Source organism: Engraulis encrasicolus, chromosome 4, assembly GCF_034702125.1.
Source record: "Engraulis encrasicolus isolate BLACKSEA-1 chromosome 4, IST_EnEncr_1.0, whole genome shotgun sequence".
Lineage (NCBI taxonomy): Eukaryota > Metazoa > Chordata > Actinopteri > Clupeiformes > Engraulidae > Engraulis > Engraulis encrasicolus.
In genome coordinates, this window is record NC_085860.1 from 647630 (window position 1) to 661094 (window position 13465).

At 43.8% G+C, this 13465-nt stretch overlaps 1 protein-coding gene across 1 annotated transcript; it reads right to left on the minus strand.

Moving 5' to 3' along the window:
* Positions 1 to 464: 464 nt before the first annotated feature.
* Positions 465 to 12483, minus strand: si:ch211-264e16.2 (chitin synthase chs-2). The gene is made up of 17 exons (XM_063195927.1): positions 11480 to 12483; positions 11269 to 11358; positions 10757 to 10915; positions 10202 to 10376; positions 9132 to 9233; positions 8474 to 8615; positions 7672 to 7872; positions 6544 to 6828; positions 5505 to 5684; positions 4667 to 4949; positions 3890 to 4021; positions 3495 to 3529; positions 3324 to 3388; positions 3121 to 3231; positions 1851 to 2068; positions 1335 to 1437; positions 465 to 1231 (listed from the first exon to the last, which is right to left on the minus strand). The coding sequence occupies exons 1-17, from the start codon at positions 12466 to 12468 to the stop codon at positions 1073 to 1075; spliced, it is 3429 nt and encodes a 1142-aa protein (XP_063051997.1). The 5' UTR covers positions 12469 to 12483; the 3' UTR covers positions 465 to 1072.
* Positions 12484 to 13465: the final 982 nt, after the last annotated feature.

Below are 13465 nucleotides of genomic sequence, written 5' to 3' on the forward strand. Positions count from 1 at the left end.
ACACACACACACACAAATGGACTAGTGGAGATTCTTGATTCCACTTCCACATCTACTCAACTCCATAATACTAAAGCGATTCATTTGCTAATCATTTCATACGAACAGATGAGCTTAACGTAGAATGCTTTAAAACTATTTGTAGTCATTAAACTTAAGTCATTATGTAAATAGTGTATAGATATATGCATATATGTATGGTATGGTATACAGTATATATTATATTCCTTACAAGCCTATTGACTAATATTTACAAGGAATAGAGCCATTGCTTAATTGTTCACCATTTACTTTAATGGAGTTTGCTTTTTTATGTACTCTTGATTTAAGTGCACTCTGCACGTTGTGTTTTTAGTCACCAATGCTTTCAATAAAATATCCAAACAACACCAAATAGCAGTAGTCTTCAGTTATTAGATACAATGACTGTGTTGTGCCAACTGTTTCACATGGTTTTCTTTATTTACACTCCTATCATCCCCATTCAATAACAAACTGAAGAAATCTCACAATAAAATGTGCATACACTTTACATGTAGATACTACAAAACCTAAAAAGACAGTGTTGATAAATGTATTGTCACAAACATCAGTCTCTGAATGACGATGCGTGTCCAAAACACACTTAAGCTGGCCTACATAGGCCTACTGTAAGTTTCACTCACATGTATGAGCCACCCCATAGTCAATATATTATCAGGAAAATGTACCGCCTCACCAATACAATTACTTTCCTTGCACATGCACATAAAATGTGTCAACATGCAGTATGTGCAATGACAATTAGTGTTTATATTAACCTTTAGTAATGACATGCGGTATATTACATATGGGTGGCCTTGTACACTAGTACTTGGGCCCTATGGGAAATGAAGCCCATGACAATGACGCTCAACTGCTGTACATACACAATAATTTACCTACCATCAATGTACATGAAAATACGTGTATATTGGTGTGTTGTGCTTGTGGGAAGCTACAATGCATATTGTAGTCAAAACGACACACTTCAAGGGGTAAATGAGGTTGATGAAACAACTAACAGTGACTCCATTCTATAATATTCTTCGTTTTACACCACTGTGACTGTGCGTTCACTCGCTGTTGGGTTCTGGAAATATAGCTCATCCTCATCTTGCCCTGGCCCTGCCCTGGCACTCTCTGGTAGCTTGGCACCTATTCGGGTAGGTTTTACAGTCCGGTAACGGTTTGCTTGTCGCCAGTCTTGATCCTTGGGGATAAGAGAATGAGGTTATTTTTTAGCATCAAAAGGAATGGGATGGAATGGAAATGGGAGAATATAAAGGTCAAAGTAAGGGGAATTTCTATAGCACCTCCTCCTCAATGACATCATCTCGGGACTTCATCTTCTTCAACTTGTGTCCAGCTTTGCTCTCAGTGTCAATATAGGACAGGTAATGGATCAAGGTGTAAATTCTGCAGTGAAAAAACAAATGTTAAGTACAGGACTGAACCAGGACCATATGATCATATTATAGCAATCAAATGAATTAATAATACCTTGTAAATAATAACTTTAACTTTGTTAATTTAATTTGAGATCTATTACCAATCTCTACATTCTCTTCTACTGAAATGTGAATATCTCAAACAAAACTGCAGTGTAGCACGCTAAAGCACCTGCAGGTACGGGCTGCATGCTCCTGGGGGGCCAGGTTCTAATCTGGCCTGGGCCATTTACCAACCCTGCCCCATCTAGGCATTTCTCCCCTTCACTTCTTGCTTTCCACTATCCTATCCCATAATAAAGGCCTAAAAGGCCCAACAATATACTTAAAATAACATAACTACATGTTGTCCTTAATTTAAGTTGAAATCATAGTAATCACCTGTGGTAGATCATGGCAGCGAACTGCACCACAAGAAGAGCTGCGAAGCTCAAGAGGAACATAAGCCCAACTGGGTCTAATGAGTAGGTCTTGAAGGGATCCACAGTGCCGTTTGGGTAGACCTTTGGGATTTTTATGGTGACAGCTTCTCCAATAAATTGAAGAAAAAACGTGGCCACCAGCCATAAAGCATTGGAGAAGAAATATATGAAGGTCACCTAACAAACAAGACAAGACCATGTTATACACATTCAGCACACTTTGTGTGCATTCCAATATGCTACCTTGCTTCCTCCACTTGTGCTTGTGGCCTCGCCCTGCCTTCTGGCCCCACCTCCGTGGAGAAAACAATTAAGTTTCCCCGCTGTCAGCCTAGCCAAAACAATTTTTGGGGGACTATTCTTCATTCACCATCCAGTTTGCAAATGAGAAAATGACTTTACAATTGAGCTTTTGCGAGATATTGAAATATAATGCTGTTGTCATTGATGTCATCATGACATATCACTTCCTGGTACAAGGCCACAAGCACAAGTGGAAAAGGCAAGGTCACATATTGGAACACACCCTTTATGTTTGATGAGTTTGACTCCAGAGAGCATCCAGGATAATTTGTGTGGCACATTACATTACATTACATTTAGCAGACGCTTTTGACCAAAGCGACCTATAAGGAGGACATTCAAACAAGTACAGTACAGGGCCTTGTGTTTAATTCGAGCGGACACTGGTAGTCAATGGGTTGACAAAAAAGTGGCGTGACGTGCCCTTTTTGGGTTGGGTGAACGACAGACGTGCCGCCATGTTCTGGACCATTTGTAAGGGTCTTATTGCACAGGCTGGAAGACCAATCAAGAGCGAGTTGCAGTGGACATGGCAAGAGATGACCATAGCTTCTATCAGAAGCTGAGTGGCATATTGGGTCAGGTACGGTTTGATCTTTTGAGAAGCGGCATGACCGAGCAACCGAGGCTAGGGATCAGAGAATGATAGATGGTCATACATCATCCACACCCAGGCCACAGACACAATCACCCACAGACCCCAGGTTTCTTGCAACGTTATTTGGGGCAACATTCGACAGTACCTGAGCCCATATTGAGTTTGATATCATGGCAACATGGCTAGGATCACCAGAAGTGCAAGTTCATGAAAGTTTAGCTCAACTGAACTCTAATGGATTATGGTACTTAAATATACTTAGCCATTTTTTGGTGTGTCTGCCTTTTGTGATTTGCACAGCCTGAAATGTGTTAGGGTAGTAAAATACCTTATTCCGGAGGTCTTTAAGATCATCTGCAATCTTTCTTTGCTGCTCTTTGTCCTCAACCAGTGGCTCAAGGTACCGTTTCTGTAGTTCCCTCCAAAATTCCTCCTCCTCCTAAAAGAAGACATTAAAGATTGATTTGTACCTCGGAGACTCACATTAGCCTACTATGGAGGTTATTTTGTATGCATGTGTAACAATCTCACCATTCTGAGTTGGCTCTCAGATAACCCAAAACCATACGCCTTTTTCTGCAGCTGAGCAATCCAGTCTGTGATAAAATAACAAGTGAAGAGGAGCAAAAATACATGTTAATTACTTATCAAAGGAAAAAAGGTTTTACAAGGTTTTGTTCTTACGCAAAAATATGCACTTACTCTGTTCAGGCTGTGGACGTGGGGGCTCTGGGGAGCTAGAAGTGGATAAAATAAAATAAATGCGTTTCAAAATAGAATCACATAATCATGAAGAACTGCATCAAACAAATGGTGTGCACACTCCACATTGATGAGTCTTGGTTAATTGCAATAACACCTTATCTACATTTTTAGGAGCACCAAAGGATCCCGGTGATTGTTTTGCTCTATTGCAAATTTAACTTATTATATGTTTAACTGGAGTTAATGTACTAAGATGCCAAGCAGGCTTCTAGTAATGACTGTCTATATTTATTGATTATTTTAATCTGTGCTGTCATTGCACATTGCATATAATACCCCTTAGTAAGATCGTTTTTTTTACAAAGCAACTGCTGACAACCTCTTTACGTTACCTCTCTGTCTGTGCGGGGTCCTGGTTCTCCTTCACTTCCTGTCCCTCGGCTCCTGCTATTGGCTGAACTACCACCATTTCCTGGCTCCGCTCCTCCGCTGGAGGCTTCTGGCAGCAAAAGCAGCAGCAGGATCTGTCAAAGGCAATGTCAGAGTGTCAGAGTGTACTTAGTTGCCATTTTTTTATGCAACGGTCATGAAGCCCAGATGCACAGTTACAGTCACGAATAAGAGTAATGAAAGACGGCAACCAGGCCCTCTGTGGGCCCTCATGTGGTCATAGCTGTTTTTTGCATTGAGCAAGGGCAATAACCCAGGGCCTCGTCCATTCAGGGCCTCTTTGTCACTTAACGGTATTTGTTTTCCTGTATTCATACATCATCATATCACTTATAATATCAAAATTGTTTTTTTTCCCAGGTCCTCAAATTTCCTAAAACCACCACTGCATGTGGTGTCATGTGTAAACCTTTGGCAGATCCCATTGACTTTGTATGGGCAGATACAAAATATATTGTTAGGGACTATCAGTTCCATCGGTTCTGTTGCCTCTGCCAAACAGTCCCAGATTTTCAACTTCAACAGGCTGCAATGGATCCGTTAGCCAGTTCGACCGCATGTATGCATGTAAATACACACCCATTACATCAGTTTATGAACGGTGACCATGTGAACGAGAGTATTTGTGGAAGTCTATGACTGAATGCGTGTTTGCCACCCCCTAGGACGAGGGGGAGCCAGGTAAAAATAAACTCCCCCCCCCACGCACACACACGCACCTGGCCTGCATGACCTGTCTCGTTAGGGCTGCGGCGGTGTTGGCAGAGCCCTTGGCCCCCCTGCCGCTCTCGCGTGTGCCCCAGGTGACGTTGTTCATGTTGACGATGGAGTAGATGGTGAGCAGCAGGTATCCGCTGGGGATGCAGAGGAAGTAGAGCAGCCCGTAGATGACCAGCGAGAACTCCTTAGGGTGCAGCGCCGCCGTCATCACGTACATCACCACCATGCTGATGAAGAAGATGCCTGCCGGCGTCACAAATGTCCCCTCCTCCACCATCTGACCTGCAGACAACAAGTCAAGTCTTGTCCTGTTTATTGATTTCGTTTTTCCTTTAATTTATCCTTCATTTAAGCCAGAATTGTCCCATTGAGACTAAGAGCCTCTTCTGCCAGGGAGTCCTGGTCAAAATGGCAGCCTACATACAGGTATAGTTCCAGACGGACACATACACATAGTATAGTATAGTATAGTATAGTATAGTATAGACACATAGTATAGCATAGTATAGACATATAATAAGGAAAATAAACTTACAAAAACACATTTAAACTTACATAAAACATAATATCAGGTAAAAGGTATGTGGTGTATGTTCAGAAACAATGACATTCCTCTGTGTATACAATTAATAAATTGCCTTCTTAAATGTCTCGTGCAGAGAGTACATATCTTCTCTTGGCACCGAAGAGGGGAATGTTCGCTCATTCGAACAAGAGCACAAGAGATTACTACAATACATTATTCCGAAGGACTAAAACAATGATTTCTTTCACTACATCTAAGCAACTCAATTTAAGTTTTGCATTAAGGGACATTCTCGTTCTAAAATTACCTACCTATGATTGCTGGAATTGTGGCCGTCATGAATAAAGCATATATGATGCTCATTACCGCAGCGATTCTGATCTGTGTATCTGACTTGAGCTTGAAGCAAAGTCCCAGGTAAATAGCAGGCGGCACCACAGCGAGTACCAGGGCAATTTCGGAGCCCAGATGGAAGATGTAGGTGAAACTTCCTGCAATGTAAAAACACAGATCATGTGCTGTTTATAGACTTAGTAATAGGAATGACTAATTTGTCATTCAAATTTTGAATGTAAAACTAATTTATTGCAGAATGACACACATACTTTTATACAAAGTGTCACCAAAGAAAATAGATGACAAGTTTATACTCAGATAGAATTAGATAGTTAGCTCAGCCACTTGATTTCCCCACCGGCAGGCTGGTCGTCTGTCATCATTAGCCGAGAAGAAGGGAAATCCGCACACTGTTGCTGCTCACTGATTTGTTCAGCACAACATTTCGACCTCACACAATCTTTGTCAGGTGTATAAGTGTTCGTCTTATGTGCCTTTGTTTGATTCAGCACCTGTTCCACTGGATGTGCGTGCATCTCCTACACTACTGTCATCAGTACTACCCTACATAGGCAAAGTGCAGTAACTAAGTCAAAATTAAAAATGAGAAAAATGCCTTCAAAGCCTTGGTATTAGGTTGGATATTGTAATTACTGCACATTTGACATATCTCTGAAATGAAACACATATCGACCATGTAACAAGGCTTTGTTACAATATAAAGGATGTGTAATGAGGACCATATTCAGTCTAAACTTAATTTGGACAAAATGTGTACTTAGCTGGGTACCAACTTGCAACCTGCATACTTCCTCGTCTATTTTTCTGTTCTCTATTTGTTTTACATTACTTGTATACTGCTGTACTCTGGGCTGACCCCTTACCCTGTGCTCTATACTTGCTTGTATTTCCTCCTTGTAAATTGCTTTGATCAAAAGTGCCTGCTAAATGCAATGTGATGTAATGGGTTTTTTCCCTGCAGGGCTTTTACTTTGTAGGGCAGAGTATACCCACCTGCGATCATGAGGCAGATGGTGGCGGGCCCCAGGATGGAGGCCATCATGGTGATGATCTGGTAGAGGATGAAGGGCATGGAGATGGAGCTGTTGCGGGTGGAGGTGGTGCGCCCGGAGCCCAGCAGGTCGATGGTGTTGGCCATGGTGGAGGGTCCCCAGCGCCGCCGCTGGTTGTAGAACTCCTTGAAGTCCTGCGGCGCGTTGGTGTAGGCGTCCGATGCTGCGTTATACTCCACCCTCCAGCCCTGCTGCAGCAGCAGCGTGCACAGCCAGCGGTCCTCACCTGCTCGCAGCAGAGGAAGAGTAAAGACAAACACTGCTGTTAATGGGGCTGTATCAGGGCCCTATTAAGATGGCCCCAGGGCCCTTAGGCTACAGGTTGCTGTGGGGCACTCCTGGAAGGGAAATTTTGTGACAAAATCGCAATGCCATAATTATGAGCTAGGAATTAAGGATAACATGTCTGTCAACCCATGGACAGGAGTATTGATGTGGTTTAAAACTGTACTGAACACGACAGATGAATCTGAATATGAATTTTTAGAATTCTGCAATTTTTGACTTTTGGCCTATTGGAGGCCCCCTGGCAGGTGAGGGCCCCTAGACTGCAGCCATCTAGCCTCTGCGGTAATCCAGCCTGGGCTGTACGAAATACACGTATCACCAGAGAAAGTGAATTGACAAAAAAGACACTTCTGAATTTACATTGCATGAGCCACAGACTGTGACGATGAAATGAAACAAAACAGTACTCTAGTAGGCTTCTCACCTAGGTGAAGATCATGTCAGTGGGATATCAACTGATATCAACTGACTGGCACTTCTGATGATACACGGCCTCTCTAATAATCTATTTCAGAAGTAAGTTTAGAGCCGCTTGGTAGTAGCCAGGCTGGGCCCTCCTAGTGACGCAACACTTTCAGCGTTGCAACTAGTCAGGTCAAGAGCAATGCAAGTACTTTCTGAGTTCCCACTTTGTCGATGAGCAAACAACCATAAACAAACCAAAGGAGGCAGGTCAACCACGCCGTTTGGGAAACGTTAATTGTTATGCTCTCGGTCAGACCAAGTCTCGAAGAGATTTGAACGTCGATGATAATCAGGCTAGCTTGGTAGCAGTACTCACCTTGGTCGTACTGCACGTAGTGGCCGGCTTCGCTGGCCTTGGTGGTGTACTTCTTCATGACGTTGTCGTCCATGAGGGCGGTGGCCCTGAAGAGGCTGAAGCAGCCAGGACTGCACAGCACACAGCCCATCACGTGCTCCGCCGTCTTCTGCATCCAGTGGCCCACCGCATACTCAAACTTCTGGTACCACACCATGGGGCCTGCATGGGCAAAAGGGGTGGAGGATGGAGCGCTGTGCTGTGAGTCTATGTTTGTTTGTGGCCGAGGTCTTCTTACGTTATTACTCTTTTTCAAAGTAACACAAACTACAAAAGACACCTCTGCATCCAGTGTGGCAGGAGTGTCCTACATGGGGGTAAAGTGTGACTGAGTTACCAGGGCCCAATGTATATAGGAGGTCCACATGGCGATTTCTGTTTATATGTGGCAGGGGGGTCCATTGGAGCTGATACACAGGACCCACAATTTGCTGCTACGTCCCTGTCCAGTGGCCCAAACTTCAGGGCCTAAACGAAGGTATGGATGGGCTTGTCCGAGTCAAATATTGACTCAGACAGGACTCTTTTTAAACCAACATTAAGTATTTTCTTCCGTTGTCACATTTTCATTTATTATCAGCTATCACATTTTTAAAGAGCTGTCCCCTCCCCACAACACTGGGATTGTAGGGTGGGTGGATAGGTTTGCTTATACTATACACACATACTGTACACACTTTTTTTATACAATAAAAAAAAATAAAAAAACAAAAAAATAACATGTACCGGCAATGCAGAGATAATATACAGTATTATACTGAACCTGTGCCTGTGGGGTGAATCCTGCCGCACGCTGCCCCCACCTCTGGGTAGAGCTTCAGGCGATCGATCAGGAGCATCACTGCACAAGGCTGGAAATCAGTGTCCCCATCCAGGGCCAGGAGGTAGGTGTTGTCCTTCTCTCTCTGGAGGACAGGACAGGACAGGACAGGACAGGACAGGACAGAATAGGACAGGACAGGACAGGACAGAGGAGGCTTTTCTTTCAGACACACTCACATCATGCTGCACTGTATACCGGTGGTTCCCAAAATTTTTCAGCAAGGACCCCCTTGACAGCCCCCCAATACAGTCTTAGCCTACCAATGGATTACTAGCAATATTAGTGGGCAAACTATGAATGGAAAATCTAGCAAAAAAGCCTAATAGTTGATAGTTTGACTGCTAATATTGCTAGAAATCCACAGGACAGCAAATAGTACAGCAAGGAGTAATAGTAGAATTGCCATGTCGCTGGGAATATGACCAAAAACAGACCTCAACGGTTTTGTTTTTTTAAATAGTAGGCCTATTCAAATTCTTTTCTAAAATGATGTGATAAAATATTACACTTGATAATATCTAGTTTGACGTATTGAACAATACACAGAAATTAAGTTGACCGTTCAAAAGGGTTTTATTAGTATGTGTCGACAATTTACCTGAAGCTTCTCTGCTAGAGTCCTCTCATCCTCTCCCTGCCCAAACTCCATTGCATACTTATTGTTCAACTTCCAGCCAAGCAAGTAGTACAGGTACATTATCTGTGTGGGGGAAGAAGAAAAATAAAAAATTTTCTCTGCTTAGCATTTTTTTAGACTTTCCCCATTAGAATAGCTCATATCTCGGAAAGGGCTGAGCCAAAAAATGCGGCGTCACAAGGTACTGACAAGTCAAGGGTAGCGTGAGCAATACAACAGCACATTGAAATTGGCAGGAGTGCTCCTTTAATGCATGATTACAAAATGTTTAACCAGTGCTCAAATGGTTATTATAGTAAAATGATTAACCAGTGACTTGGCTGACACAGCAGAGAGAACTGTTGGAGGAAATCGTACAGCAAACCATTTTTCACCTTGACTTTCCTATGGATTTGAATTTAACACTCTTCTCTCCAGTGTGCCAAGCTCTTCAGCATCTAGCCTGCTATGTAACGCAGGGATGGGGAACCTATGTCTCGAGAGGCTCTGAAGCCCCCCCCCCCCCCCCCCCCCAACCAGTGCTCAAATGGTTATTATAGTAAAATGATTAACCAGTGACTTGGCTGACACAGCAGAGAGAACCGTTGGAGGAAATCGTACAGCAAACCATTTTTCACCTTGTGACTTTCCTATGGATTTGAATTTAACACTCTTCTCTCCAGTGTGCCAAGCTCTTCAGCATCTAGCCTGCTATGTAACGCAGGGGTGGGGAACCTATGTCTCGAGAGGCTCTGAAGCCCCCCCCCATATAATTTAAATGTCATGTAGCTTCAAATGAAATATGACATCTTTTGTAAAGGAATCTTAGAAATTACATTTGCTATACATCTCTAAGTTATATTCATGGGACCTAGAGAAAGTGGGGTCTGTTTTAAGGGTGGCTGCCTTCAGTATAAGCCTTAAGTGCAGGGGGAAATCCTGGTTTGTGTTCATTGTACGGCCCTAGGATGACTTCTATGTGGAGAAATTTGAAATGGCCCCTCGACTGAAAACGGTTCCCCACCCCTGGTGCAGCGACACCCACTGCTCACCTGTGACCATCTCTTCTTATGGCGGATCAGCTGCTTGTCTTTGAAGTGCACCATGAGGGTGTTGCCATAGGGAAGGGTGTAATGCAGACGGCCACCATAGGGGGTGCTAATGATCCTCTGGTCCGGCAGCCGGGCCCTTTGCTTGAATATGCTGGGGTCCTCCTCACTGAAGATTCTGCAGGACAAATAGAGAGTCAGTCAGTCTCCATTTTTATTTTGTTCTGCGTTGTTTTATTTTATTCAACCTTAATTTCGTCAAGACAGTACCAATGAGACAAAAAAAAGTCCTGGTCAAAAAAATTCAGTCGCAAATTTCGTCTCACAGGCAGGCTATAGTTGCTCAGGCAGCTGTTCTATATTACAGAAGAAGGTTACCTTGAATTTCCGATTCAAGTCAGCCTGGCTTGGTCTGGAAAGCTCAAGGATAAATGGAGTGCTTGTAGCTCTGTGTACATTTGAAAATTATTTTTTTCTGAAAACTTTCTGTCAGGATTGCAAGAGTCTACTCTACCAGCATGGTGTGACAGCCAGGTAATCATATGTGTATGGACTTACATGTACACCTCCTTCAGGACTTCAACCAGGATTTCTGCATATTCATTCACATGCCTTCCTTGGCTGCCTGTAACATCTTTGAAAGCGTCATCGAAGAAGATGTGGAATTCAAAAACCACGTCATTTCTCAGGTTCGGCTTTGGCCTGTATTTGTCCAGTCTGTGAAAAAGAAAATACTGCTCACACATCATTTCAGCAGGTGTTGAAATGAGAATTTAAATATATAAAGAAATCAAGCATATAGTCAACATAAATTCACATTGATTAACATGGCACATTGATTCCATGGTCAATGCATTTGATAACATACACATCTTCATTTCATGCTGACATATAACATGTCTATCAACCACTGACCAGGGGTATTAACAATGTTTTACAATCTCTTTAATATGACAGTAATTTATATGATAGTAAATTGATACCTTTTTGCACCACAACTCCGAGACCCACTATGGACCTACCAGTTAAGAAACACTTGTATAACTTATGCTGACGCTTGATTTTCTTACCTGAACATGGAAATTATAATCTTCATCATTTCACTGTAGGTTTCATGCCACATGGTAGCGCACAAGTAAACCATCACCTTCTCTTTCATTCTAAAAAGGACACACAAAACGATTACCATTTTTTCCCCCTTAAAACGGATTTTGAAAACTTAAAACAATTTACAAAATAATAAGGATATATACACAACATTTCAAAATACATCAGAATAACCTTTTATGTTTTCCATTCTTCATGATCTGAAAGCGTGTATTGAGCAGCATGGACTGTTCCAGAAAGGCCCCCTCATAGAGCCGTCTGACAAACAGGTCTTGTGTTCTCTCTATGCGCTGGATATGCAGGAACCACATGTAGATGGTACTCAACACCAGCCCCAGCCACCAGAACACCGTGGAACTGCCCAGGAAGCTGAGAGTCATGGCGTCAAGCTCCCTCAACTTGTCTCGGGTGCACAAGGTGAGGGTGATGTCCACAATCAGCTTTAATGACCAATGTGTGTCATTCCTTTGCGTCAGTTCCATGCAGTGAACAGTAGCGTTGTAGTGATCTAGGCTTGATTTGGCCTTGAGTTGCATGTAAAAGAACACCACTGGGCCACAGACCACAGCTAAGACCACCACAGACGCCAGGTACATGGGAACGGCGAAGCTGCTTCGCAACATGTGCATCTTACAGGCCACTACAACAAACCAGTGGCACACAGCAGAGGACCCTATCTGCGTGAGGAGCAAGACCACAATGACTTCCCTGTCCACAGGCTTAGCGACCGAAGTCCATTGTTGATCGGAGAGGGGCACGTACGCCCCGACCACCGCAGCCGTCACCAGCACCCTCACCGTGCTCGACAGCATGCAGACCATGTTTGCAGACCGAGCTATGTCCCTGGAGACGTCCTCCAAGAAACCGATGTTGAAGAGCGTGCTGTAGTTCTCCCACCAGTTCAGCGAGACCAGGAGCGACCCTATGATGGCCAGCGGCACGGCGACCTGCACCCGCATCTTGGTCTGGGTGGCGTCCTCCAGCAGGAAGCCCAGGGCAAAGAGCAGGTAGCCCAGGATGATGAGCGCCACCGCCAGGAGGGGCTGCGCTATGATCCGCTTCCTCTCCTTGGCGATGCACTCGGCCGACACCTGGAAGGCGGCCGACAGGATGCAGATGCTGTTGAGCAGCATGGCGTTGGTGATGATGTCGAAGTGGGGCATGGAGACCACGGTGAGGAGCACGGCGCCCAGAGCCACCAAGAACTCCACGCAGAACACCTGAGAAAGGCACGCACGCACGCACACACACACACACACACACACGAACGAACGCACACACGCACGCACACACACACCACACATGCACGCACGCGCACACACACACACACACACACACACACACACACACACACACACACACACACACACACACACACACACACACACACACACACACAAACACACACACACACATAGTTGTGGTTGTGACGAGGAGAATAACAGTGGTTCATCACATGTGCCATAGCTGAGTGGTACAAAGAGCAGCAAAAAAGAGTCAAACAACTGGATAAGTGTCCAGGTGTCTCAAAAAGTCACTATGCATAGTCCAAGGAAGAAATCGGGGGTCAAGTATCAACACACACACACACACACACACACACACACACACACACACACACACACACACACACACACACACACACACACACAATTCATGTGAAGTGATAGCCTATGGAGGTTGTGCAGGAAAAGGAAAGTGAATAGTCAGACACACGCACACATGCATGCACGTACAGTATTACCTACAAACACACACGCACACACGCACACACACACACAACACAACACAACACAACACAACACAAAACACACACACACACACACACACACACACACACACACACACACACACACACACACACACACACACACACACACACACACACACACACACACACACACACACACACACACACACACACACACACACACACACTTCATGTGAAAGTGGTATGGAGGTTGTGCAGGAAAAGAAAAATTAATATTCAGACATACGCACACATTTACTGTAGTAGTTTACATGAAATATAATGATTTCACAGTAAAAGATGTGATTAGTGGCTACAAAAGATGTACTAAATTGTCTATGAATAAATGTAGGTAATGTTTGATCAATTGATTTAGAGCAGCAACAACTTAACCCATTTTAGTCTGATGA